Source organism: Camelus ferus, chromosome 13, assembly GCF_009834535.1.
Source record: "Camelus ferus isolate YT-003-E chromosome 13, BCGSAC_Cfer_1.0, whole genome shotgun sequence".
In the NCBI taxonomy this organism is placed as follows: Eukaryota; Metazoa; Chordata; class Mammalia; order Artiodactyla; family Camelidae; genus Camelus; species Camelus ferus.
The window spans coordinates 21,435,417-21,463,290 of NC_045708.1; the positions used below are offsets into that span (position 1 = coordinate 21,435,417).

General features: G+C 53.5%; 1 protein-coding gene across 1 annotated transcript; it reads right to left on the reverse strand.

The window, feature by feature from the left end:
- Positions 1-637: 637 nt before the first annotated feature.
- LAPTM5 (lysosomal protein transmembrane 5) lies at positions 638-25,381 on the reverse strand. Its single transcript, XM_006176167.3, has 8 exons — positions 25,215-25,381; positions 10,154-10,247; positions 9,366-9,442; positions 7,658-7,792; positions 6,844-6,966; positions 5,570-5,665; positions 3,385-3,477; positions 638-2,071 (listed from the first exon to the last, which is right to left on the reverse strand). The coding sequence occupies exons 1-8, from the start codon at positions 25,299-25,301 to the stop codon at positions 1,982-1,984; spliced, it is 795 nt and encodes a 264-aa protein (XP_006176229.1). The 5' UTR covers positions 25,302-25,381; the 3' UTR covers positions 638-1,981.
- Between the last annotated feature and the right edge of the window lie 2,493 nt (positions 25,382-27,874).

The following is a 27,874-nucleotide window of genomic DNA, read 5'->3' on the forward strand; positions in this document are numbered from 1 at the left end:
GCCAGGGTGGGCTTGCAGCCAGAGATCCCTAATGGACACAAAGGTTCTTCGTGATCAAGGCCTGGAGAGCCTGCCAGCCACCTTGCCCCCCTCTCCCCAGTTGCAGCCACATGGGACCACCTCCCCCAGCTCGTTTCCCACTCTGCGAGGTCTTCCACATCCTGCTACTCCTGCCTAGAACATCCTTCCCCACTTTGCTCCCTGCTGCCCATCAGTCCTTCAGACTCAGCCTGGTGACGCCTCCTCCAAGAAGCCTCCTCCAACTGCCTGAGGTCCCTCAGGCTCTCTCCATCATTTCCCTACGTCTTCCCCTTCCCCAGGCTGGGGCTAACTGGAGGCTAGTCTGACCCCTTGTGGTCACCCGAGTCCCCAGCACCAGTCCTGACCCCAGGGGGGTGTTGTCCAGGTGAGTGGAATTCATGCCTTATCTGGGAGACATCAGGGTGCCCATGATTTGTGATCAGAAACAGTGCCAGGTCATGACACTCCCTAGCTGGACATGGCCTCTGGGAGTTTCTGGATGAACAAACAGTTGCGTGTGCGTGTGTGTGTGTGTGTGTGTGTGTGTGTGTGTTGGGGTGATGGATGTTGCATTCCCAGCCTTGTCCACACACCGTATTTTAGGAATCATGTCAGCCAGAGAGAAGCGAGGTGCTGCTTTATTGAAACTTCTTCCCCATCACACAAAGCAATGACACAAGGGGTGTTGGTGGGGACCCCCTGGCACAGCCCTCTCCCTCTGTACCCCCTCACAGGCCCCAGAGAACCTGCCTCCATGCCCCTCTCTCCGCCCTTGGGTCAACCCCCTCAGGAACCCCGGCTCCGAGGGAAGCAGGCGAAAGCGTGCGGGGACCAAAACCTTCCCTACGGCCACCACCAGCACGAGTCCCTGAGGCCAGGTCTGTGCCCACAAAGGGTTTGCCTGTTTTGACTGAGCTAACCTGTGGATTTAGTCCAACAAATGGATTTGCCTGGTTTCAGGGCTGAATTTCTGTTTGACCACAAGCAGCTGGGAGAACAGAGTCGCCTACAACTGAATGGGCGATGGACAGGCCTGCCCGTGGGATGGGCTGACCGCTTGGTACTAGTGTTGACCGCGGTGGAGGCGACCCATTTCCAGAACCCATTGCTCTGTGACCACACTGGCCACGTGTGACTGGTTGAGGGTGACAACTCTTCAGCGAAACTATTGTACGTTTGAAAGGGTTGTTGGATGGCTGAGACAACTGTGATTTCCTGGGACAAGCCCTTGAATGACAGTTTGGCAACTGTCTGACTGAATTTTCATTGAATTAACAATTATTCAGGACTCAGAAGTACTGAACTGACCAGAGCGGGCAGCCGGTTATTGGATTAGATTGAACTGAACAGTTTGGGGGCTAATTTGATTTTTTTTATTATTGAATGTTATCACCATTCTAAATTAGCTGACAGCTGGCTGAATTAATAATTGTTTAAACAAGCTGTTGGAAGAAACTGGACCTATGTATTTGGTGAGGAGGACTAATATATTGGTGATTACTTGACTAAATTACTGTGTGAACTGACAACCATTTACAAACCAATGCAACGGACTGTTGTTGTTTGACCAAATGACTGTACAAATTACTTTCACTGGACCGACAAGGGTGTTTTTGATTTGTCAGCCACTTGGTAAAACTGGTTGAGAGTTGTTTAACCAAACTCACTGACTTCAGAATGACCAATCATTTAAACCCATGTCAGAGCTGATCAGAAGAAGCCGAGTGCTATTGGACTGAATTTTTGAGAGACCCAAGGAGTCATTCAGCCTAAAGGGGTTGACCCAATTGTGAGCATCTCCCAGGCCCCACAGGAAAAGCAGGCCAGCAAGGGGGACACAAGCAGATTGTCCTGAAGTCAGCCAGGTGGTTTACCCAGGCCACAGGGGCCACCAAAGCGAGGAAGCAGATCGCGAGGCAGCTCCACCCTTCCCAGCCCCAGGGCTGGGGCCTGGCGAGCGTCACACCTCTGAGTATGGAGGTGGTGCCAGGCCCCCCTCCGGAATCTTGTATGGCAGAGACACGGCTTCCTCGTAGGACGGCAGGACCACCTGGGAGGGATAGAGAGATGAGGGCTGAGAATTGATCAGATGGGACCGCCATCCCAACCTGGGGTCAAGGGGCTCCAGCCCCCACCTCTAGCAAAATGATGACAGTGATGATGACGAGTGTGCCTTGGGTGCTGACTCTGTATTAGGTATTGCAGGCACAGGGCAGGTGCAGTGTCTGCTCCTGTAATGGACAGACTTGCCTTTGCCTGTTCAGCATTAAGCCCCCTTGTTTTGATAACCACACACCATTTTCCTTGGGAGAACAGTTCTCAGTCCACGGGCTTTCAGAACTGGTCCTATCCCTCAGATCCCGGGGAGGATATGAGACTGGGGCATGGTTACTCAGAGTAGAATTTCATCCCCCCGACAATTGTAATTAGTTTGGGGATAGGCTTGTGACCCACATTGGCCCAATCAGACATGCTCCTGGGATGCCTTTCTTTCTGTAGGGGTTGCTGAAAGGGTGGGATATCAGCCTAGGGATTTTGGCAGCTATTTTGCCACCACGAGGAAAGGGCTGTCTGAAAATGGAGCAAACACTGAGAAAAGTCAAGTCAAGAGATGCAGAGGATGAGATCACGTCTGGATGTCAGGCTTTGGCCAGGCCTGAGCCAGACTTACATTGGACTTTCAAGTTCTACAAGCTAATAAATTCCATTTTTTTACATAAGTGAGATTGATTGGGTTTCTGACACTTGCAACCCAAAAAAGTCTTGACTAATACAAGCCCCATTCTACAGATAAGGAAAGTAAGCCTCCAGGAATTTAAACCAGCTGCACTTTTCCCATCACTTCCCCAGTTAGCTGCTTCTAAGTGCACCTCATCCCTCTGCCTGGAAAGCCCCTTCCCCTTTCCCAGCTAACTTGTACCAACTGACAGTCCAAGACTTGGTCAAGAGTCACCTCCTCCAGGAAGCCTTCCCTGACACCCCAGATGAGGCTAGTGGCTTCTTCTGTGCTCCCATTGCCCTGTGTGCTTCACACCGAGTTGTAATTAAATCTCTGCATCTGGGTTCACCCTTGACTATACTCTCCTCCAGAATGGGGTGGCATCTTAGTTTTCTCTGCACCCCCAGGGTTGGATATGAGGCCAAGAAAGAGTAAGAGGCAGAAAATGTTCAATGCATGCATTAATGAATAGAATCCTAGACAATCAGAGTAGAAATAGATATTCACATTTCTTCTGGTCCAATCCTCAAGTTACAAGTGGAGAAATTGAGGTTGAGCAAGGGAGAGAGAGAGATAGACCTGCCCTAAATGACACAGTGAGTGGCAGAGCTGGGACTTGACCACCCCTCCTCCAAAAGGCTCACCTTCGACAGCATCTTAGAGCCGCTCCTCCCCTCGGCCGAGTTCATGTACCTTATGAATCTGTAGCATTTCCACACACACTTGAACATGTAGACCTGGAAAAAAGGTCCAGGTCAGGCTATGCCCGGTGAGCCTCCTTCTCACTGCCCCAGCACGCCCCAGCAGATGCCGGGCACTTCCTGGGGGGGCCCTCACTCACCCCTGAAGGCAGCATTCTGTCGCTGCTGCTGCTCAGACCCCTCTTCTGGTGGGAGGAGCCTCACCTGCCAGTCCCAGGTATTCCAGGTTTTTCCCATTTCACTGCCCCACAGACTCAGCACAGGAAGAGGCTTTTTGGAGGCTCCGGGCCACCCTCCAGCCTCCCTGGCAATAGCCCTGCAGATCCTACTTCTCCACACCCACCGGGGACCAGAAGCTCACGACCTCCTGTGGGGGCCCCGCCCATCTTGAGACAGACCTGACTGTGGGAAAGATTTTCTTCAAAATTGTTTATGAGGTGTTTTTTCAAAGCCAATTACCAGTGTATGCAGTAGTATCCTGTTTATAAATGGAGAAAAATTATATGCACAGATGTATATATCTGTCACATGACATAAGCAACTGCTTTCTCTTGGCAACTGACGTCAGAATTGGGAGATTTCCAGGGCAGTGAAGTGATGTCCCCAAAGGTGTGTTCAAGGAACAATAGCCAATATTGTTCCTCTGCCCTCAAACTGCCTCCTAAGAAAGGAGAGCGGGTTCTGGCATCTAGAAGGTCTCTCGTTTTATGGAGCATCATGATGGGGATTTAAAGGAAGCAGAAATAAATACAATCCATTTTAGAGAATGAAGTATGAAGGGCCAGGGAAAAGCAAGTAGGTGGAAGGTGGCCAGTGAGGCAGAATGGGGGGCACAGAGACAACCAACCCCCACTCGATGAAGATAAAAAGTAGGAGAGGGACGGGGGGCACCGAGTTGTATGGTGGGTTCTGGGCACTTTTTCTCTAGCAGAGTGAATGATGTAAACCCCCACGTTGGTGCCCCCAAGCCTTCAGGGAAGTTCTCACTGTGCATCCCCAGTGCACTTGTGCTGGGTGAGTCCTTTGAGGGAAGATTACAAGGAGTAAAGCCATTCCCAGGTTGGCATCAGGTGAGGGCAGAGACTGCTCAGGCCCTCAGGTGAAAGGAGGCAGTGACCTCTGGTTACACCACCCGCGTGAAAAGACGGGGCAGAACTGCACCCAGATTTCAGCACTGCTGCTCTCTGAGTGGCGGTGGACGGTGGGCTGATTGTCTTCCTTCTGCTCATCTGTAGTTTCAAAATGTCTACAGTGATCATGTGTTACTTTCACAATCAGAGAAGAACACTTTTAAAAGCCCTTCCTTGTCTCGAGTCGACATCAGCCTCTCTGCGGCTTCCGGCCACAGGGCCCTGTTGTGGCCCCTAGAAGCCCCAGGAGAGAGCCCTTCGGGTTTTTGGAGACGGTGATCGTGTCCTCCTTGAGTCATTTCTTTCCCAGGCTGAATTGCCCTCCTTTCTGTGACTCCTTCAGGTGGCAGAGATTTCCTGCCTACTCACCCCACTATTGTGCAGCTATTAACACTCTTCTGTCTGTCACCATCTCTCCAAGAACTGGGACCTGAAACGGGACTCTATCCTCTGGGCCTGACTACGCCAGAGAAGAATAAAACCAATCCCCTCCCTCCTTCTCATCACCAAACTCTAGTACTATGACTTCAGGACTCATCTACATTTTGGTGTCTGAATCGCATAAAACTTTTGACACAGGCAAAGCAAGACTTACGATGTCTCTTTCACAGATGAGCCCCAAGGCCCAGAGAGAAGTGACCTGGAAACCAATCGCACAGCTACTGAAGGGAGAGCTGGGATTCAAACCCAGATCCTTCTGGATCTAATTCCAGACAGAATAGCTCCTCCTTCCCCCGGATCAGGGTCTCTCTGGGTTACTTATTAAGTCCCAAACACCTGAACGTATGTGGTCTTCGCAGATCTCCTTCCTCTAAATCGGGTGCCCCAAGGACCCCACGTGGGGTCAGAGGAGCTGGTGTGGGGAGGGCTGGAGTACGGAGCCAAAAGCAGGGAGGGCAGCAGTAAAAGACATGCTTCCCTGCCTCCTAACAGTCTGGCCTGGGTGGGCCCAGGACAGCACAGCCTCACCGCCGCTCCCGGAGCCGGGGCCCACTCACCTTTAGGACGAGGACAGTGATGAAGGCGACGGAGAAGATGATCATCATCTTGATGAACTGGTTATGAGCCATGCCCTCCTGGCTGGGGAGGTAATTCTGCAACAGATTTGGAGGCCACGTCAGTGCCTCTGGCCATAAGGGACTCTAACAGTGCTCCTACATTGATGAATAAAAGCCGGCCCTTCACACACAGGAACGCTGTGTGGAACAGCCATTATCTTGGCTGATTCCTGTGAGGGGAGCTACGTGCTGCCTACCTACCATCAGCCCCACCTGACAGGTGAGCAAAACAAGGGAGGCAGATGCAGCTGATACCCGACCAGAGGGCCTTTACCTGGCTGGTGCCCACGTCCCCCCGCTGGCGGTGGGCCACAGCATGCCCTTCTCTGGAGGACAGCCTTGGCTGATGGAACCGCCTCATGCTGAAATACCAGGGAGGTGCACCCCCTCCCCTGGGGGCCGCTTACAAGCAGGACTGGTTGGTGGAAGGTTCCTGCTCCAGTGGGACAAATCTGTGGCATTTGCAAATATGTGTGCACATCCTTTGACACTCCCCCCTTCAAAACACAGAGTTCATGTCCCCTCCCTCAAGCATGGGCCAGACTTAGAGGCTCCCTTCTCACGAACAATAGTGTGACCTCTGAGAGCACGTGGCTGTTTCCTCCATGGTCTGTCTCTGATGCTCACTCGGGGAAAGCCAGCAGCCACGACAGGAGGACACTCAAGCAGCCTTATCAAAGGCGCACGTGGTGGGGAGCTGAGGTGAAGGGCCCACCACCGCGCCAGGGAGTGACTCCTTCAGACCTAACCAAGCCCTCAGCGTCCCAGGCCCTGTCCCCATCTCGATGTGACCTCATGAGAGTCCCTGAGTCTGGCCAACCCAGTTAAGCTGCTTCCCAATTCCCAATCCTCAGAAACTGTGTAAGATAATAATTTTTTCTTGTTTTAAGTGACTGTTTGGGGATCAGCTGTCAGACAGCAATAAAAAATGAATACTATTTCTGCAGAGCAATTCACGCTCACACTGGAATCTGGCAGGGCTACTCCTAAAGTCACATGTCTGCCTGGCTTCTTCCCTTTGTCTGACCTGCTTCCCTCCCTCCTTTCAAGTTTCTTTCTGAGACCTCTTCCTCAGTAAATCTCTCACACAAGAATCCTCCTCCCAGCTCCACTTCTAGGGAACTCAGCCTAAGCACTGAGGCACAGAGAGGGGAAGCAACTTGTTCAAGGCCACACGGCCAGGTGACGGGAGTGGACCCTTGGCCTGGACTTACCATGTGGTTCATGGACTTGAAGTTGAGATAGGTGGGCACTTCCATGTAGGAGCTACAGAGGGTCAGGATGCTCAGGCAGAAGTCCAGCAGCTGCAGGGTCATCAGTGGGAGCTTGGAGGGGCTCTTTGGCAGAAGAAGACAGACCAACAGGTCAGCCCCAACCCAGAGGCCCCTGGTATTGTGGGGCACACAATGGGCCCCCAACCTGAGAGACTGTCAGCCAATCTCTGGTCCATGGTACCCAGAAAGAAATGGATGCCCATTTCTCAGACATTCACACCAGGCTATTACCAGGGTCCCCTGACTCCCAGAACAGGGGCCTCCAGTGATACAGTTCCTTGATCTCTTCAAGGACCACAGTCGGAGAAAGCAGCTCTGGGGGAGCTGTGCCAGTGATGGGCGCCAGCCTCGTGGGCACTCCCACTGCAGATGCAGTCACAGGCTTTAGCCATTTTTACCTTCCTTTCTTCAACTTGGTTATAAAGGAGGGACAAAGCAGGGGCTGGGGATGGAAATGGGACACGAGCCCTTTCCCATGGTGTAAATTCACGCATGGGAGGCATTTGCTCAGTGCTCACCACGTGCTGAGCACGCTGTGTATACGTTCCTCATTTAATGCTCATAAAGGCATATTGATGAGATGTGATCTCAGACACATTTATAGAAAGAAACGTAGGGTGTACGTGGGGCTCAGGGACTTGTGCAAGCTCGCCAACTAGAAGGGGGCTCTGGGGGCTCCCGCCCTCACCAACCTGAGCCCCACCACCTACCCCGCTGGCCGGTTGTGGGATGTGGGATGGGGCCAGGTACTCACCGCCCGCCTGGTGCTCCGGGAGGCAAACTTGAGGTAGGCAGGCAGCTCGATGTAGGAGCCCAGCAGGGTGAGCAGGCACAGGAGGAAGTCCATGATTTGCAGAGACAGGAAGGGCAGCAGGTACTTTTCTCGGTTCTGAAAAACAAGCCCAGTATGGTCAGGGGTCCCTTGTACAACTGTCCTGTGCAGACTGATGACCTCACGCGCCCCTGGCCGGCACCATCCCTCCTAGGGAACCCGGTGCTCTCACAAATCATCTGCCCGGCTTGGCTGAGGTCACCCTGCAGGGATCCACATGCTTTCCTCTGAGTGAGTTCCAGGGTGGGGGAGAAGGTAAGACCCAGGCCCTAAGGGTGAACCGTCCCTGTCTACAGAGATAAGTGCTCTGGGGGCTCCTGGACCAGGGTCTGATTCAACTCACTCTCAAGAACCCAATGAGGAAGGACTTTGTGTCCATTCTACAGATGAGAAGGGATCAGGGAAGACTTCCTGGAAATGGGGGCACCCGGGCTAGAGCTGGAGAGAAGCAGGAGGGAAAGGGGAGGGTATTGGAAGCAGAAAGGCCAGCATGAGCCAAGGCCCGGAGGTGGGAAACACTTGCGCCGCTTTAAAAATGAGTCCTGCCTCTGTGTAGGCCACACCCAGGGATGTTCAGTCACAGAGAGAGTCCCTAGGAGGCAGAGGCTGAAATCCCTCTCCTTCAACTGAAACCAAGTGACCACTGTGACCAGTATTATTAATGTGTAGGAACCCACAGTTGGGGACAAAATCACAGAAAGGGTGGTTTTGTGGTTTCTCATGTGGTTATCTAAAATCATTCAGGAGGCAGCCAAAATAGCCCAGACTGAATCTCAGAGCTGTCAGGGATGACCTGACCCATCTTCCTAGCTGAACCATTTGCTATTCGGCATGGCACCGGGGAACAGCCAGGAACCACGGTGATCCCACTCTCCCGAGACAGTGGCGTGAGCTAGGGAGTGAACGGCGGCGTTTCGGGCAAGGCGGAGACGTTCCAAACAAGCACCAAATCACCGCCCACCCTGCTGGCCCTGGGAGTGCCAGGCCACCCTCTCTCTGCCCAGGAGGGACTCTATTTCTGGGGCCTGCATCCGTGGCACTCTGTCGGGTCCGTGCTTCCTGACCCCCTGGGGGCCGAGGGCCAGATGGCTTCCTCTTTGCAGGAAGCTGAACCACAGCCCGTCTCTCTCTGTCTCTCTCTCTCTCTCATCCGCTACTGGATGGAACTAAGCAGGACGTGTCGGCACCTCCACTCTGCTTCAGCTCCTCTCACTGATGACAAAACCCACTGCTTTCTCCTGTCTCCCCACAACTGCAAATGACCCCTCCTTTTTTCTCTACCGAAATTCCCTCTTGCCATTTGCAGTTTTTCAAAAGGATGTGGGTCACCAGCTAGTTCAGCCCAAGTGTCTGTCATCTGTGGCAGCCACAGCCATCTGTGCCCACCTCGGCCCACGGAGGGTATATTTTATCAGGGAACGGAGGACTCCAGCCCAAGGAATAACTGTAACGATCTCTAGGGTGCAGGTGGGTTCTCCCAAAACACCCACCTCCCACCTCTCAGCATCCAGTGCTGCCCACGTAGTGGGTGTGAATGGGGTGGCGGGGAGAGTGGTGCAAGAGGACAGCTAGAGCTCCCCGCCAGCCCCCAGGTCCTGACTCCCCTTCCCTACCCAAGCCAGGCGCTCACCTTGACCACGCCCATCAGCAGGCTCAAGCTGATGAAGAAGAGCATGACGATGAGCAGGAAACTGGAGATCAGTTCGGCTGAAAGGCAAGGAGAGCAGTGAGCGGCCTGGAAGTGCCTCCCCTGGGAACCCCCACCCAGGGTTCCGAGGACCACACTTTGGAAACTGCCAGTATGGGAGCTACAGCAGGGAACGAGAAAGCCCAGGCCCTGTCCTCCTGCAATCCTCTGTCTTGAGAGGGGACCAAGGCAGCAAACAACATTTCAGGTAGCCCAGGACGGTGTAACCGCAGGATGGGAGGGCGGCCTGGGGTCTAATGTAGCCAGGGTGAGGTCGGGGAAGGTCTCTGAGGAGGTGGCCCGTGAGCCAAGTGACCAGGAGTCCAGGCAGGGGACCCAGGACAGGGCCGAGCTTGGCGTGGTCTGTGCAGCTGGAGCAGGGGAAAGCGGGGGAGCACGGAGGGAGTTGTGAGGGGTGGCCCGGCAGTAAGCAGGGGCTGGAGCCCACGGTGAGGAGCTTCGATTTTATTCTGACGGCAGCTGTTGACAGGGGTAAGCAGGCCAGCCCTGCTTCACCTTTCTAAGCTGGTTAGGTTTGCCAAGTGCCGTCCTATCTGCTCTCACACCTGGAGACTTTGGTGGCGACCGGGGGAATAGCTCCCTTTGCAGATGAAAGATCTGAAGCTCAAAAAGGACAAGTGACAGGGCGTCAACTCCAGCCTGTCTACCCCTGGCCAGTGCCCCTCCCCTTCCCCCTTCCCCTCCTCCACCTCGGCTTCCCCTGGACCTACCGATCCGGAGGTAGACCGTCTTCGAGAATTTGCAGGAGGCCTTGCCGTGGGCCACTTCCACTGAGTGCTCAATGAACAGCAGTATACTCATGATCTGGGGGCAGAAGAGAGCACTGGTCAGCCAGGGCCTGCCCAGCTCCACCACCAGCCCCTCCCACCCCGACGGCAAGCAGTCCAGGGGCCTGTGAGGACGAGGTCCTAGAGGAGATGGAAGCCGGGTCGAGCATCATGGATAAAGTGTGGCCTGTACAAATAGACAGCTGAAGCCCATAGTCCTCCTTCCTCTTTCCTGTTGTGTGAGCTCGGGCAAGTTACTTGACCTCTCTGTGCCTCAGTTTCCCCATCTGTAAAATGAGGCTAACACTGATAGCTACCTAAAGAGATTAATGTGAGGGGTACATGAGAGCGTCCCAGGAGAGCACTTAGAACCACACCCGGTTCTCAGTAAAGCGGTAACTGTGACTTTTGAAGGACAGGTTTGTGGAGTGGAGCGGGGGGGTGGGGGGACTGAGGGCTGCTGCCAGTGACTGGGCCCCCTCCTCTGTGCCCGCTTTTATAACGACAAGCTCTGTGTATCATGGGATCTTAGTCACAGCATCTGAGCATCTTGGAATCATCAACACAAGTCTGGGAGCATCTGACCCGTGAATCCCAGGGTGCCCTGGTCAACCCCATCCCCGAAGGCCCCTCAATTCCCCCATCTGCAAAATGGAGCTAATGATAGTACCTGCCTCTTAGGGTTGTAGTGTGGCCAGATGGTATAATTCACTTAAAGCACCTGACAAATCATAATCATTCAATCTATGCTGACTATTATTATTTTATTATCCCCTCTGGACTATAGGTTCCAAGCAGGGAAGGACTGTGTCTCTCTCATCCACTGGTCTAGCTGTTCCATTTGATGAATGAGTAGATGGATGTATGGATGAATGAACAAACCACACCCTCTAAGGGGACCCATGCTAAGAATGAGAGAGAAAAGGCAGATCTAATGGGCTTTGCTGCTTTGGCCCTGGCAATGGCTGGAGTCCAGCCACAAAACTGCAGCTTGAAAGGACCTTAGAGGTCACCTTGCCCATGTCCTCCATCTTCTAATGTAGGAATTCTATGCCTTGCAACCTCTCCTTAAGTGCTTCCAACCACGGGGAACTCACAATCTTCTGTGTGTCCACGTCCCTAGAGCAAGCCTTCTGCCCTTCCCCCACCACACACACTCACTTCTCCAGGCACCACCACACTGAGAACCAAGACTATCCCCTCCCTCGTTGTGGCCCTACCTCTACTAATATTGCCTAAGTTTACATTGGCTTTCTAGGCAGCCCTGCACTAGTAACTGATGCTCAGCTGACAAGCAACTAGACATCCACCATCTGTTTCCCCCTTGCTGATTGTGTGGGGTTTTTTAGCTCAGACATAGGTCTCAATTTGTCTTCCTGCCATGTTACATCCTGTTCAGGGGGCAGAAAGGGACAGCAGAGAAGACTGATGAGGAGCTGGGCTCCAGAGTCAGGCAGAGATGGATTTGAATCCAGGTCATTATGCGGCCTTGGGCAAGTCACATTACCTCTCTGAGTTCCCTCATCTGGAAACGTGATCTAAGAGGAATAAATTGCACCCTATTTGCAAAGCACTGGGCTTGGGGCCCAGCGGTGGGTGTTTAGCAAGCATCATCTGCTTTTGGATAATGTGAGCTTACAGCGGGTGGCGGAGCCATCCCAGGAGGAGGGTGCGAGGGTGACTGACAGTGCGCTTGCTCCAGTGGCCCCCTCTACCTGGGGCGGGGTGAACCAAAAAGGGTGGGAGGCAGCTCAGAGCGGAAGGTAGGTACGGTGGGGGCTGCAGCTGGTACCCACAGGAAACAGCTCTGAGAGAGAAAAGCTGCTTCCTCAACCCCTAAATGCTGGAGCTCCAGCCCCTCTCCTCCCAGTTTCTCCTGTAATGAGGGAAAGAGAAAGGGAGGCAGAGGACAGTTCGGTCGAGGATAGAACAGGGCACCTTGCAAGAAGGTGAGCTCTGGGCTCCCTGGAGTGTGCGAGCGGAATACAGATGAGTCGCATCCAAGCTTAGAAAGGCATGAGTACCTATCAGCCGTAGCACAAGGCTTTTGAAATCCAGAGAGTCCAGGGTTGTCTGAGATCTGGAACGAAGCTCAGAATCAGACAATCCCAACCTCCAGTTGCTGGAAAGCACCTCTGACCACTTATTGCATAAGCTCCTTCTGCTTGTTTTCTAAGCTCAGAGAGGTTAGGTGGCTTTCCCAAAGACACACAGCAAGTTGGGGACAAAGTGGAGACTGGAGTCGCAGTGTCCCAGGGTTGTCCTGATGCCTTTCCATGCACCCTACTCCCCAAGACACCTCAGAACCCTGCTAGCCACTCCCCCCAGGGAGCTCAGCTATTTTGATCATGCATCATTGTCAACAGAAACCTCTAAACCCACTCCTCTTTGTTTATTTATTTCTAAGTTACAGACATGTGCTAATGTCCTAGTTTATCATGAACATCATAAAACATACAAAGCAAAAAAATCCAGAGATTAATAAAAACATGATTGAAAATTTTAGAAATTCTAACATTGTCATCCTGAGACCCCAGTGATCACCTTGCGCATCACCCCACTTTGGAGATCAGTGCTAATACACAGACCACTCCCCAAATCCTCAATTCTGGCCCCAAACACCTCTCACAGCCCTGCCACCATGCCTGCAATCCTGCCATCAGCTTCCCAACTGCCCCCTCCGATCACCCCTCCTGAATATCCCATGACTCTGGAAGGGGAGGGAAGGGGAAGGACATTTGTTCAGCCCAACTCCATGCTAGGTGCATCACCCACACCGTCCCAGTGATCCTCCCGATCCAGTAACTTGTTCAAGGCCTCCTAGCTGGTCATCTGCAGGGCCAGGATTCAAACCCAAACCAACAGGCCCTGGATCTGATTCTCTTCCCTGCTCCACTGTCCTCCCAGCATCTCCCAGCCTTCTGGCTCCGCCTGCGCCTACTCCCCTCCCCAACTTCCAGGAGTGCCCCGCAGAATCAGAGGGGCAAGCACTTCCTCTTCCCTCCCCAGTCTCCTCCACCTCCTGCAGCTTGTGCAAGAAGCAACAGCAGACACTAGAACCATTTCCACTTTTGTAAAAACCACCTGGGTTTAAAACCAGGCTCATCCTTTATCCCACTGCACCTTCTCCATCATCCTGCAGTGGTGAAGGATAATTCTGTCCCCATTCGCCAGATAAGAACCCTGAAGCTCACAGAGGCAGGAACCAGCCCCAGGTCACAGAGCAGGACAACCTTAGAGCCTGACTCAGACCCTCTGCTGGCCCCTAGCCTTCAATGGGAGACATGGAGAAAAATAAGAATCTCACTCCCTAGGAGATGGGATGGAGAGGAATTGACATTTGTTGAGCACCTACTGTGTGCTCAGACCTCTACATACAGACTTGGACCCTGCAAGAGAGGAATCATTTTCCCCATTTTATAGATGAGGAATGGAGGCTCAAAGAGGAGAATTCGCATGTCCTGTGTCAAATGGCCCAGCTGGGATTTGAACCCTGTTGTCTGTGCTCCCAGGGTCTAGGCTCCACCCAGGGCTGAGTGGTTGCTCAGGCCCAGCGCCTAGTCTCACAGACCATCTGCCCACCTTCCCTCAGCAGCCAATTCCCTGCCCTGGGTGCCCACGGGTCAGGGGACGGCAGCTGGGGCATAAGAGGCCTCCCCCACTGCCTCACCACTGTGGAAACCTGGCCAGGTCCTGGCTCCTCCCTGGCCTCAGTTTACCCTCCTCCTGTCAATGAAGAGTCACTCCTATTTGCACTGGGATGACTGAACTCCTGCAAACCGTGGCATGACACACTTAGGCTGCCCAGAGTCTCCCACCCCACAGCCACACCCTGCTCCTCAGAAGGCCCTCACCGCTCCACCCAGTCCCCAGTCAAGAGTAGTTCGCAGAAAATACCTGGCTTACCTATAGCGTAATCTGGGAGAGGCCAGGAAATCCCAAGAGTCCAGTTTTTCAGGCCTCCTGGCCCTCACCTTCCCCTCACCCCCCTGGTTTCCACCTGGACACAGTGCCGCCCTCTCCCTGAGCTCTGAGAGCCTGCCTGGGCCGGGACTCATGCCCTCCTGGGACAGGAACAGGGCTCCTCTCCTCCCACAACACCCAGGCAGACGCCATTCACTCACCCACCTGTTCCTCCATCATAGCGTCTTCTCACTGCTCTTTAATTCTGCACGCTGAGACCATGCAGCTAAGAGCTGGGGTGCTGGAGTCACGTGGTCCTGGCCGCAACCCCAACTCTGTGCCCTTGAGCAAGCCACCGACCTCTCTGATCCTCCAGTCTCCACATGTCAGAAATGGGGGTGATAACTGGACCTGCCTGGTGGGGTTGCTATCCGGTCAAATGACATGCTAGCCCAGAGACAGGCGTATGGCAAGCGCTCCGTCCGTGCGCACCATTGGGCAGGTGTTCATTTGCTCCTTCATTTGCTCATCCAGTAAACGCTCTCTGAGCACAGTACGCCTCCTGGCCCTGTTTGGAAAGCCACCGACCCCAGCCTGCAGGTATCGCAGTCCCCCGGGACACGACACGGGACTTGAGAGGGCTCGGGGTCCCTGACTGGGGAGTGATCACTGCTGTCTGGAAGGCTCAGGGAGGGGTCACAAATGGGAAAGCTTAGCCGTGGCTTTGAAGGATAAGTAGGCGTTTTCCAACAGAGAGGAGGGAGAGGCATTCCAGGAAGAGGGAACATCGTGAGTCACGGCCCAGAGGCTGGCAGTACAGACCTAGGGAAACTCTGGGGCAGCAATACCTCTTCCCCGAGACAGCGAATGTCACCGGGTGGGGAAGTGAAACCCAGAGAGAGGCAGTGACTCGCCCAAGGCCACGCAGCAAGCCTGCTTCAGGGCCAGAATCCGACTCGGTCCTCCAGACACCACACCAGGCTCAAGCCGCGTGACCACATCAGTCCCGGCTGTGCTCAGCCCGCCCCACTGCCACCCCCGCTCTCCACTCCCCACCCCCGCTCTCCACTCCCCTTTCTCACCTCTTCCCTCTGCTTCTCCCTGGTTTCAGTTCCCATTTCCATCCCTGCCAGATCTCTGCTTTCTCAACAACAAATACAACTTCCCTAAGCTGAGTAATGGGGGAAGCGGCCAGGAGGCCAGGAGAGTTCCTTATTTTCCTGGTGGCTCTGAGGAGCAACCAACAGCTCGAGCTGAAATACAGGAGGCAGCAGTTGCAGGAGGAGAGGAAGACTCAAGGATGGTAAGGGGCGGTGGGGGGATGGGAGCACTGTTGAAAAAAGTCGTGGCTGAATAGAACAGAGGAGATGTTGGCAGGTAGGACTGACCATGGCGACAGTGCTGGGAGCTGGGGACTGGCTATCCTGTTCCTAGGTTTGGCCTGGTGGTAAGTTAGGATCATATGAGCAGTGACAATAGAAGTGACAGTGGCTATGGCGGGGGGTGGTGATGGAGGTAAGGCCAGTGGGCACGCTGGGAAGTGGTGATTAACTGTGACGACCCTACAGCCATGCTGCCACGGCTGATGTCGATGGGAGTGGTGGCAGCACGACATGATGGTGGTGGTGACACCAGATCCCCTGACTCTGGGCTCAAACACCAGTTCCCTGTCCAAGAATGTGGGCCCACCCTCTCAGAGCCCCTGCTGGGCTTAGGACCCACCCTCTCATAAGCAGGCAGGCAGAGACCCACGCTCTGAGCTTTCAGGGGGTAAAATTTACAGAGATCCAATGTTCAGCGAGCACCTACTATGTGCCAGCTGGTGCGTGGACACCTTGCTGTCTGTTAACTCCATGGACTCCTCCTTACAGGTCCCTGAGGCTCACATCTGAGGAGAGAGGAGGGCCGCTGTGTGACGGGGCATGAGGAGTCAGCCCCAGGCTTGCCCTCAACCCTCCCCAACAGTGATAATGTCCTTTACAACAATGGAAATGGGTCCAAAGTGCACACCCTTTCAGGCTGCCTCTTGCCTTCCAGGGCTGCTCCACCCTGACCCTGAATTCTCTGGCTCCCGTGGCCTGCAGACTCAAGGCTCCTGCACACTTAGACATTATTATTATCATCATTGTCATCCATCACCGTTATCACCCCTTCCTTGAAGCTCAGAGCCCTCTACCTCACCAGCCCACCCTGTTTTCCCTGGGGCCCCTTGGGGTTGTCTAGCAGGAGGACCAGAGAAAAGACGTCAGCGGCAGCAGGAAGCTCCCCTCCCCCCACCCCACCCGACACTTCCCGTCACAGCTTATCAGGGGGCAACTGGGTGGGGGCCGCTCCTGGGCCCTGCAGCACTATCTCCCCAGCCACCTCCCCAGACGGCCCCGATACCATCGTGATGTACCTTCCCTTCTCCCAGAGCCACGGTTCAGCTGCTGCCCCAGCCAGGCTGCCCCTCACCGCACCCCTGTGCCCCACCTCTCAGCCAAGGCTGCAGCCCTGCTGGCCTCCCTCCCATCCCGTCCCTCATACTGTCCCCACCACTCTGGCCACTGTATTGCTCTGAGCCTCAGTTTCCTCATCTGTAGAGCAGAGAAGGTCCCAACCACTCACAGAACGGATGAGGTGACATGTGTCTGCTACCAAAGATGATGCTTCAAAAAGATCGAGGGGCCAGCAGAAGTGCTTGTGTGTGGACACCAACCCATAGTCCCCATTTGTAATAGCCCTGCACTGGAAACAACCCTAATGTCCTTCCCCAGTGGAACAGGCAAAAACATTGTGATATACTCATGCAACAAAACACTACACAGCAAAGGGGAGGTGAGCTGGGTACACACAGCAACACCAAGGAAGCTCACGAACGCAATGCTGAGAGGAAGAGAGAGCACGTCCCTGGGTGGTTCTAGAACCTCGTGGGTTGGAAGAAGTCAGTGGCAGGGAGCATAGTAACGAGGAGAGGGCACCGGGGGCCCCTGGGGTCTGGTCCTGGCCCCTTTCTCCATCTGGGTGGAGGCGACGTGGGTGCTCAGTTTGAAGAAGATCATCAAGATTTACTTACATAAATTATACATCAATAAAAAGTTTACAAAAGTAAAATAAAATTGAGAGTGGCTGCCACCCACTCCGTGTCAGACCCTGGAGATTACAGAGATGAATCAGCCCAGGCCAAACCTGGAGAAGCCTCCAAAATGCACCCCAAGGCCCCAGCAGGTGGGGGTGGGAGCCACCCTGGGATGGGAGGGAAACACTGGGAGCTTGGGCCCCAGAAGGAGGAGCTCCAGGAAGGCTTCTGAGAGGCGGTAATTCTTAAAGAAGACTTCTTCCAAAGGGCAGTGGGAAGGGTGTTCCGGGCAGAGGGAACAGCAGGGGTGAAAGCAAAAGAGGGTGAGATACATTCAGAAAACTGCAAGAAGCTTCTCTTGGGGAACCGTGGCTTAGGCTCACCGTGGGCCAGGCATACAGGAGGCCACAAGGAAATGGTAGCTGCCAGGTGGCTGGGCCGGTGGAGGGATGCAGATGATGCTGGGGAGACACGTGGTTTTACAGGGATGGGAGAAAGAGCACTCCAGGTAGAAGGGACAGCTCGTGCAAAGACCAGGAGCTCACAGAGTACACGGTCCAGATGGCATTCACCAAGGTTCATCACACTGCAGTGTGGAAAGTGCCAGACGGGAGCACTGTGCAGGGAGCAGCTAGCTCTGGCCCAGTGCCCAGGAAAGCCAGTGTGTCATCCTCGGAGCCCCTCCCCTGCCTGTGCCTGGTGTGTGACAGCCCAGCAACACCTGCCCTCTGCCCTCTGCCCTTTGACCTTCCAGACCTGCCCCTATTAGAGAAGACAGGATAGCAAGCCTTCCCATGAAGGAACAGGCACTAAGGGTGAAATTTCCGGCCCAGTGAATTCCACTGGCCTCTGCCAGTCTTGGGGGTGGGGGGGGTGGTCATCTTTTATGGGCACCCATTTGAGGGCTCAGAGTCAGCCTTCAGGCTTGGCCCAAGCCCCCATCATCCTCCATTTCCTGAGTATCTGGAGAAGCACCCTGCATCCTCCAAACTAACCCCATAAAACATCAATTCCCTATTTACCTTCAGGGCAAAGGCTCCCACGTGTAACAGGTTCCTATCGCTCAAGCACTTGGGAGAGGCTGGGTCCTCGGAGTTATCAGCCCGCACTGTCATTCTGTCCCCACCTCAGCCTTACAAGGCAGCTTCGGCTATCATTCCCACTTTTCCCCCCATTTCTGCAGGTAAAATCAAGACTGCATCTTCGCATGTGGGTTCTGTTTCCAAGAACAAGGCTCCTCAAATATTACAATTGAACCCCACCCCATCGCTGCCAAGAAGACATGCCTCTCCCCTGACATGGTCTGGAGCAGCAGGCAGAGCCCGGGCCACCACGCTAGACACTGGGACTCCTGTTCTTTATTGCACAAGCTTCAAAGTCACTTGGCCTCTCTGAGCCTCAGTTTATTCTCCTGCCAAATGGGGGTTCCAGCAGTAGCTACCATCTGTGTGGAATTCTCCAGGTTCCAGGTGCTTCTCCCACCTGGTTTCCTTTGGGTCGTTGATCCTGCAGGTCGTGGTTATTGGCCCCCAGTTGAAAGGCGGGGACACTGAGGCTGGGGGATGGGGAGGCAAGCAAGCCCTGGGCCTGCAGCAGGGCTGAGGGCCGGAAGGCAGGGAGCCAGTGCCCTGCTCAGCTCTGCACAGCTCCCTGCTCAGCTTCCTGCCTCATCAGGGGTTCTGTGCCCCCCACTTCCCCCAATGAGGTGGGGTCCCCTGAGAGACCAATGCAGGCCTCATAATGAGCTCAGAGCAAAGTCCTGGTTCCAGGCCACTGCCTTGGGCTCAAAATAAAAGCCTCATTTCCTGAGGGGCTCTGGGCCCACCCAGGCTCTGCCCTCCAGGCATGGGGCCCATCTGAGCAGGGGCCCAGCCCCTGCACCAGGGAGGACTCTCCCCTGGGCTGTTGCCTCCCCGTGCTCTGGCCCTCTGACAGCAGGGGCTCCTCCAACCAAGGCAACCCCCAATGGCTAGAACCACCACCAACCTCCCGTTCCCCCAAACCCTCTGCTTCCCTTCCCTTGGGCATGAGAACCGGGCAGTGGGGAGAGGACAAGGCCCAGCCTGGCGTCTGGTCAGTGCTGGCCCACCTAGCACAGGTGACTGGCCACCCTCACCACCAGGCCTACTGCAGCAGGAAGAACCAACTTTACCCCCAGAATGCCCTGCATGCAGACCCCCATTGGCTGAGGGGGTCCAGTGCCCCCTTGAGGCTCCAACATTTTATAAGATAAAAGGGGGAGCACACTCAAGAGATGAGTACAACTCAGTTCTCACCAGGGCCCCTTGGCTATGGTGCTAGGGAGGGGCTACGATTCCCACCCTCCCCCCACTGGCCTCCCCTCCATCCAGAAAGGGCACAGAACAAGGCCTCTGCCCCAGATGGGGTCATCGGGCGTGAAGGTAGAGGTTCTAACAGAAGACTTAACAGTTGGGGCCTATTTTTAGGCCCCAAACAGATGAGCTCTCGAAAGAGGAGTGGCCCCTGTGTTCCTCTCCCCCAGCCCCACTCCAGGCATTCACTTGCCAACCCTCCTCTCCAGAGGGGCTACATCAGTGCCTCAGAACAACCACCCGTGAGACAGAGACCAGTGGCCCCATTTAACAAATGAAGAAACTGAGGCCCACACAGCAAAGGCACCTGCCTACTCAGAGTTACATCATGAGTGATGGAGATGGGCCTGGGATCTTTTCAATCCCAAAGAGGAGCAGAGAGAGAGAAGCCACTGGATTGCAGAGGAGGACAGAGCAGGAGGGCTTCCTGGAGGAGGAAGCTTCCTGTGAGCTAAACCATAAAGAAATGAAGACTGGATGAGGGAAGGGGCCTCTCAGACAGACAGGCCACCCCAGGACCATGGCGCCAGGGAAAGAATTCATTCGTTCACTCACTGGCTCATTCCACACACCTGTGTGCCGGTAGCAGAGGCCTAGAGCAAGCCCCTCCCTTGTGTCCTGTGTGACCTGGAGCAAGTCAGGGACCCTCCTGGACCTTTGTTTACTCGTCTGTAAAATGAGAGAATTGGGCCAAGCAGAGATCCATCCTTTTAGCCATGTCACCTGAAAGAAGCCAGGGACTTGGCCCAGTCTTACCCCTGCTGACCTCTCCAGCCTCCCCCATCGCACCTGCTGACCTTCCCTCCCTTGACCCCAGTTCTGTGAACTTCTCAGTGTTTCCAAAGCATCACCTGGCCTCTTCTACCTCCAGGCCTTTGCTGGTGCACAGCCACCACCTAGCATGCCCTTTGTTCCCCAACATTCCCAAGCAAAGTCCTGTTCATCCTCAGTACTCAGGCCTTCCCCCAGAAGCCTTTCCTGAATCCCAGCCTCCACCAAGGACTGGGCTAAGGCTCCTCGTCTGTGCCCTCGCACTGTTATCCATCAACACCATTACCACAGTTTGTCCCTGGCAGGTTGGAACCCCTAGAGGGCAGAGGCCATGAATGAGTCAGGCCCACACGCTGGCCTGGGGCCTTGCGCAGAAAAGAAAGACATGTTTGACAAATGTATGTATATATATGCATGACTGGGACATTGTGCTGTACACCAGAAATTGACATATTGTAACTGACTGTACTTCAATTTTAAAAATAAATAAATTTTTTGAAAAGACATATTTGAGAACAAATCTGCATCTGAGAGAAACTCCTTTAAATAATAGAAGTCGCTTTACTTTTTATTTTCCAATTTAATAAGTAGGACACAAGCACCCAAATAAATAGCATTGGATTATAACGCAAAGGATAAAATAAATTTCCACGAGTCCCTGCAGATACAAATAAATAAACCATTTATTTGTACAAGAAATGAGGAGCGTAGACAAATCTCCCGGGAGGAATTCCAAATATTCCAAACGTTGTGTAGCTACTCTGCCCTTAAGAGGGGGAGCAGAGCTCCTTAGGGGTGGGCTTCGCGTGGTGACTTTCTTCCAAAAAGGACAATATGGACAAGGGGTGAGAAACAGTCACGACAATGGAGAAACCTGACGTGCACGACCTCAGCCAGGCGAGCAAGGTCAACAGCAACAGTGACAAGATAAGCCAGAAGCACATACCCTTGGTGGGTTCTGCTGAGAAGGGCATGTTACCTGTGCCACCTTCCTCCCCAGACACATTGCCCAAGTCTAACCATGAGAAAACCACCAGTCAAGTCCCGTTTGATGGATATTTGACAAAATGCATGACCAGGACTCCAACACTGTCAAGATCATCAAGTACAAGGAAAATCTGAAAAACCATCATAGCCAAGAGATAACTCAGGAGGTTTGACGACTGAATGTAATGTGGAATCCTGAATGGGATCCTGGAACAGACGAAGGATGCTTGGAAAAAGCTGAGGAAAGGTGAACAAAGTACGGACTTGAGTTAATAATAGTGTATCATCAATAGTGACAAATGCACTACGTTAATGGAAGATGTTAACAGTCGGGGAACCCAGTTGTGGGGCATACAGGAATTCTGCACTATGTTTACAATTTTTCTGTAAATCCAAAACCGTTCTAAAATGAGAAGTTTATTTTAAAAAGTAGTACATGCTTGGAGGGAGGGCAGAGCTCAGTGGTAGAGTGCGTGCCTAGCCTGCCCGAGGTTCTGGGTCCAATCCCCAGCACCACCATTAAAATAAATAAATAAGCCTAACTACCTCCTCTGCAAAAAATTAATTAATTAATTAATTTTTAAAAAATAGTACATGCTCATTGTACCAAATATGGAGAATACAGAAAAGTAGAAAAAATTCACCATCCTATAACCCATAACCCAGAAACAAAGTCGCGGCCAGCATGAGCCTCATTTCCTCCTGGCCTTGTTGTGGTATCTCCTGTTGCTACAGCGCTGAAATCACTGTGGATATAAGATTTTTATCGGACAATGCATTTCTAATGGAATTCCAGGCACCTTGGAGAGGAGAGGTCCAGGAGGGAGCTATTTCTGGGCGAAAGGCTCTTCTAGGGTCCCCATCTCCTGCCATTAACTTAGAACAGGCGTGCTCTGTGCTGCCAGGCAAGCCAAGACCAAAGAGCCCGATTTAAGAAAGTCCTCTGACTACCCTAAGTGTGCAAGTTCGGGTCCGCAATCATTCGTGACCCAGGGAATCCTCAACACAAACCCAGTGAAATCTTGAGGACGGTCCTCCAGCCATTGGACGTGAAGGTCCTCCAGTAATAACGCCCAGATTACTCAATAAACTGTGGCCCTGTCTCAGGGTGCCCAGGGCTGGATTTAACCCTCCCCACAGGGGCTCAGTCCACAAATAGCTCTCCGTGTGCAGGGCCGTCGCCCATGACTGGCTCCAGATGACGACCAATCTGGGTGATCAACACATCTGGATGGCAACTTCTCTTTTTCCATCCAGATGTTCGAGGCCCTGACCACACACCTGCCATGCGACTGCCAGACCACAGAAAAAGCCCCCAGTCCCTGCCCTTTCTGGGAAGGAGCAGAGGCCTCTCATAGCAGGGGCAGGAGGACGATGGCCCGCTGGAATCAACCAAGGACCCCAGCCCAGGGATGACTGCCCAGGCCAGCAGTACAGCTTCCAAACTTCTCTTCTGTTCTCAATCCTTCTGGTCTAGAACATCCCACGGCTTCCCACGACTCATGCTGAAGATAGTGGTTCTCAACTGGGAGCGATTTTGCTCCCAGGAGACATTTGCAATGTCTGGAGATGTTTTTGGTTATCACAGCTGAAGGGATGCTATTGGCATCTTGTGGATAAAGGCCCAGGATACTGCTAAATGTCCTACAATGTCCTCTACAGTCCCCACAACAAAGAATTCTCCAGCCCCAAATATCACTAGTGCCCTATAGTGAAGGTCCAGACTCTTTAACTTGTCACTCCAAGCCCCTCCCACCCCCTGCTCCCCAACCTAAAGCCTCCACGTTGGTCTGTGTAGGGTACCCTGTACCAGCCACTGTCCTCAGCGTCCACACCTGCTCCTCCCCCAACCTTACTCCCTGCAACCAAACTCTACACCTCTACTAGCAGCACCTCCTCCAAGAAGCCTTCCCCGATCACCTGCCCACACATCCTCCAGCTCTGTGGACAGGAACTAATGGCACTTATCCATGTACAAGTGAGGACCTCAGACAGCACGATCAAGGAGAAACCTCGAGTCACAAAGTCTAGGATTTGCAGAGGAGCCTCCGGGCCCAGCAGCTTGCAAATGGATTTGACTTGGTCTGCCCAGGGATTTCTTTTTTACCTCAAATCAGTCACTAACATGGAAACAGCAGAAACGGTGACATAAAAGCCAGAGTTTCCTGTTTCTCCAAATGTCAGAGGAGCTGCTGCTGCTGGGGCCCACATTCTTCCACCACAACAATCAGCGGAAACAGAGAGCGGCCACCAGAATAGACCCGGCACGGGCTCCCTGGTCACCACAGGCCCACTTGCCCCACCACACTCAGTAGCACAAGCTGGCCGTCCCCTGGAGGCATGGGAGACCTCGGAGCCAGTCCACAGCCCCTTGCCCGTCACCTTGTAAAGGAAAACATGAGGCCTAAGGGAGCAGCTTGTCAAAGGTCACAGAGCCAGTTAGTGCAGAGCCGGGGTAGGGATCCAAGGGTCTGCTCCCCACCAGAACACCCCTGCTTACACACTGTACTTCCTAGAATGTTGTCCATTCTCTAAGGACTTGGTCTGGGGACAGGCAAGGTGCCATCCACTTCTCTCAGGATCACTCTTGCATGCGCAGAAACTAGGCAGAGCAACCTCTGAGCTCCACCCAAAACCAGGGTCCTGTCAGCTTTACTACAGATGTGTCGGCAGCAGCCTCCGTGCCTGAGGTGTTACTAATAATAAACTCAACGACCTGTCGGGCACTGCTACATGCCTTGTAGATATTTACTCCTTTGAGTCTCACAACAGCTCTATCAGAGAGGTATTATTATTCTCATGCCCATTTTTAGATGAAGAAGTTGACATTCAGAGAGGTTAAGTAAGTGGCCGAAGGCTGCACAGCCAGGAAGTGATGAGGCCAGGATTTGCACACCGGAGTCTGGATCCAGAGGCTGTGCACTGACCATTGAATAGCACTAGCCCTCCAAAGGCTGGGCTCTGGCCGCAGCCCTGCCTGCTCTGCCTGGGACAGGAAACAGATGCAGCCTTGTCTGAGCAGTTTACAGCAGCCCACCACAGCGGACCAGATTTGGGCTAATTTTGAGGAAGCCCTTCCAGGCTTATAAAAGAATTGTTAACCACAGGCCCTGAGTCACCCTGGGAGGAAGGTGTCCGGGTCTGGGGGAGCTGGGTGTGGCTCGGAGCTGTCAGTAGGGGGATGGGTCTGGACAGGGCAGAACAGAGATCCCAATCTTCAGCCACCAAGACAGAGAGAGAGCCTCCAGCCCAGGGGGCTGTAACTCGCCCAGAATCACTCTGAATTAACAGGAGACAAAGGCTCCACAACCGGCTGTGCACACTGGCCTCCAAAGGGGAACCGTTGGGCCCAGCCTGAGCCAGGCAAGTCACCCTGCTCATCCGCACAAGATCGCCTTTTCTCTGGTGGGGAGAAGGACTCAGCCCCCTTCCTCTCCCTGGAAGCACAGAAGGGGGAGTCCCGCTTCTCATCACCTCCAGCAGCCCAGGTCCCGAGGGAGGAGTCGATGCCGTGCCTGCAGCCTGACCCCACATCCTGGCAACATCCCGGCCTGTGTCTCTCCCAAGATTCCTGGCTTCCAAAGCACTTTCACATCGCTGCTCCGCTCGTACACGGATGACCTCATGGTTCCTAACTGTCCCGTTTCACAGAGTCAGAAATTGAGCCTCAGAAAGAATGTGAGCTACATTCACTTAGAACAAGCTCCTCTACTCCCCGCTGATGCTCCACTCCGGCCACTACTGAAGGGTCTCCTTCCTCATTTTTGACAGAAAGGAAAACAGAGGCCCAGAGCAGGGAAGAGACTTTTATCCAGGGTCGCACAAAATGGTGGCGAGCAGCAGTCCTCCCATTGGAGGGGTCTCATTACATCAGGGCCCTCTGTCACACTCAGAAGCGTACACACACACACACGCACACACACAACGTCCCCAGGCCCACCCGCACACTCACCACATGGTAGATGGCCAGGGCGGTGGTGGCGATGCGGACATTGAAGCAGCAGCAGGTCTGGCGGACGGCAGCCGTGCGGGGGGCCATGGTGCTGCCTCCCCTCCTCTGAGGCTCTGACAGGGAAGGAGCCAGGCGCCTGGAGCAGGGCAGAAAAGGGGAAGCTGCCGGCTGCCCTCTTCACTTCCTTCCTGCCCCTCAGACAGACAGGGGCATGGGCGTCACAGCGGGGGTGGGGCAGCTGGGACGGGCCCCAGCCGGCCTGGGAGCACAACAGCGGGTCCCTGCCATGCCCAGGAGAGGCTCCCCTGGAGAGAGCAGACCCTTACACCGTCGGTACCTGCCGTCTGCCAGGGCTGGAATTTGAGCGGTTTCACACACATGGCACACTGGATTCTCACCACCATCCTGGGAAGCAGGGACTCTTACCAACCCCATTTCCAGACAGAGACTCAGCGGTCCAGAGAGGTCAAGGCATTCACCCCAAATCACACAGTAGTTAGGGCCTGTGGCAGGATTCAAACCCAGGTCTGTCTGGCTACAAAAACAACTACATCTAGTCTTTCCTACATGTTCTAAGCATGCTCCTGGATTAAGTCCTCGAATCCTCACCTCAACCCTTGGATCCCTCAAAGGGAGGTACTATTATTATCCCTATTTCTCAGGTGAAGAAACTGGGGCACAGAGAGGGGAAGTGATTTGTCCAAGATCACACAGCTAGCCCATGGAGGAACGGGGATTTGAACCGAGGCTTAACGGGTTCTAGAAGCCACTCCCTTAGCACTGGTATTCTCTTCACTCTGCTCCCAGCATCAGAGAGAAGCGTATTCTTTCTGAACCCTGTCCAAAGCAGGACAAGAATAATTACTAAACAAATCCATCAACCATATGTCAGTCCCTGGGCTTGGTTCCTCGCACAGCTAGGTCATTAATTCCTCACAGCATCTGGGAGACCTGAAGCCAAGCCCTCCTTTGTGAGCCTCAGGGTCCCCTAATGCTGCCGTGCAATCAGAGATTTTTTTCCCCTCACTCTTGGGAAAAGTCAGAGTTAATCTACTGTGACTATTAAGCAAGCTACACTGGGATCTATACTCCCTTCCCAGATGATAAATTATCCATCTGTATTGCAGTAAAGGAAAGAACATGAGGCACTTGCAGAGTTCCTGTAAGAAGTCTGCTCTGTGCAGACACTGAGCTCACTCGCTACATGAAACTTCAGGTAGAAGACATTGTGGGACATGCCGTAAAGTCCCACCCTTATATGAGATCACAGTTAGGATTAGCCACTACAGCTCCCCATCATCTCTACACCAGGAAAGGTTATAAAAGGTCTCTAAGCTCCTCCCCCTTGACAGGGGCCTACAAAACTTGGCTAGTGGACTGGATCAAACCTTTCTCTGTTTGCCAATGAGACCAAGGAGGGCTCTAAGCTTGGGGCTCCTGGGTGACCCAGCCACGCCCTTCCCAACTTCATTTTCAAGCTTGTCTATTTTTTGGTCATAGGCCTTGCTGAGACCAGGCATCATGGAAAGGTGGTATAGTGTAGTGGTTAAGAGCTTGGATCCAAGGCTCACAGCCTGGGCTCAAATCCTGGCACCTCCTGGCTGGGTAGCCAATGCAACAAGAAAAGCCCTTCTTTGCCCAAGAGCAGCAGGGCCAGACTGGCTAGAGATGAGGAAAGCAGAGGCTAGTAGAGCCCCAAGGCCAGGCTGAAGAATCTGGATTTAATTGTGCTGGGAAGCCATTTGAAATTCAATACCATAATAAATGATAGCCATTAATAACATTATGATTTGGTGAAACCAGAGCAGGTGTGGAGCCAAATTTCAAAGACAGGGCCAAACACTCTAATGGAGATGAGAAATCATTTTACATGGTATATAGATGAATAATTTTCATTTTTATGATGATAAATTCATTTTAACCTACATTATAAAAATATACGTAACTAGCCCATGAATTCTGTGATTTTCCATTTATGGGAGTAATATAAAGTCTCAGTTTAAAACAGATGCATTTAAATAAAAAAACAATAAGTCAATTTAAAGGAAAATGTCAGGGCAGACACAGCCCAGAAGGCGGGCAGGTGTGGCAAACAGCCATAGAGGTGGTGGGGGCGTCACGACTTGGGAATCCTGGTGCATGGGAAATCCCACAGTAGCTGTGTGATCTCAGACGAGGTGCTTGATCTCTCTGAGCTGTTGTTTCCACATCTGCAAGACGGAGGCAGAAGCTCCACCTCGGTGAAGATGAAACGAGGTCACGTGGTGCAGACCCATCTTGTTTGTTTCTTCCCTTTTCGGCCCATCCTCCTCCCCGAACTTAACCACATCCAGGCTTCTGGGAGGAGGCAGAATGGGGATTTGAACCCTGATCAGTCTGCTGCTGAGTCCGGGGGCAGCCTCCATGAGGGGCCAGCGACCACAAGGGGCAGCTGCTTCGTGGGCAAGTGGCACCTCCCAGGCACTGTCTCCCTCCCAGAAGCACTGAGTTCTGATGCATCTTCTGCTCCTTGCGAGCTGACCAGCCTCCAGTGCACAATGGTCCCTGGGTGGAGACTCGGTCACTCCCCACGGGCTGGAAGCCTCATCCTCTTTATGTTCCTCCCCTCCGATCTCTTGAGGAAGGGAAGGCTGTTATTCCAAACGCTAGGTCCCTTTGGC

What these genes read in the sequence shown, in the direction of transcription:
- LAPTM5 (XM_006176167.3), bottom strand. Translation starts at nt 25,301, where the DNA reads ATGGCCCCCCGCACGGCTGCCGTCCGCCAGACCTGCTGCTGCTTCAAT. An exon ending in CCCTGGCCATCTACCATGTG is followed by an intron (nt 10,248 to 25,214) that starts GTGAGTGTGCGG and finishes TTCTGCCCCCAG; the next exon opens with ATCATGAGTATACTGCTGTT. An exon ending in TCAAGTCCATGAACCACATG is followed by an intron (nt 5,666 to 6,843) that starts GTAAGTCCAGGC and finishes AATCTGTTGCAG; the next exon opens with AATTACCTCCCCAGCCAGGA.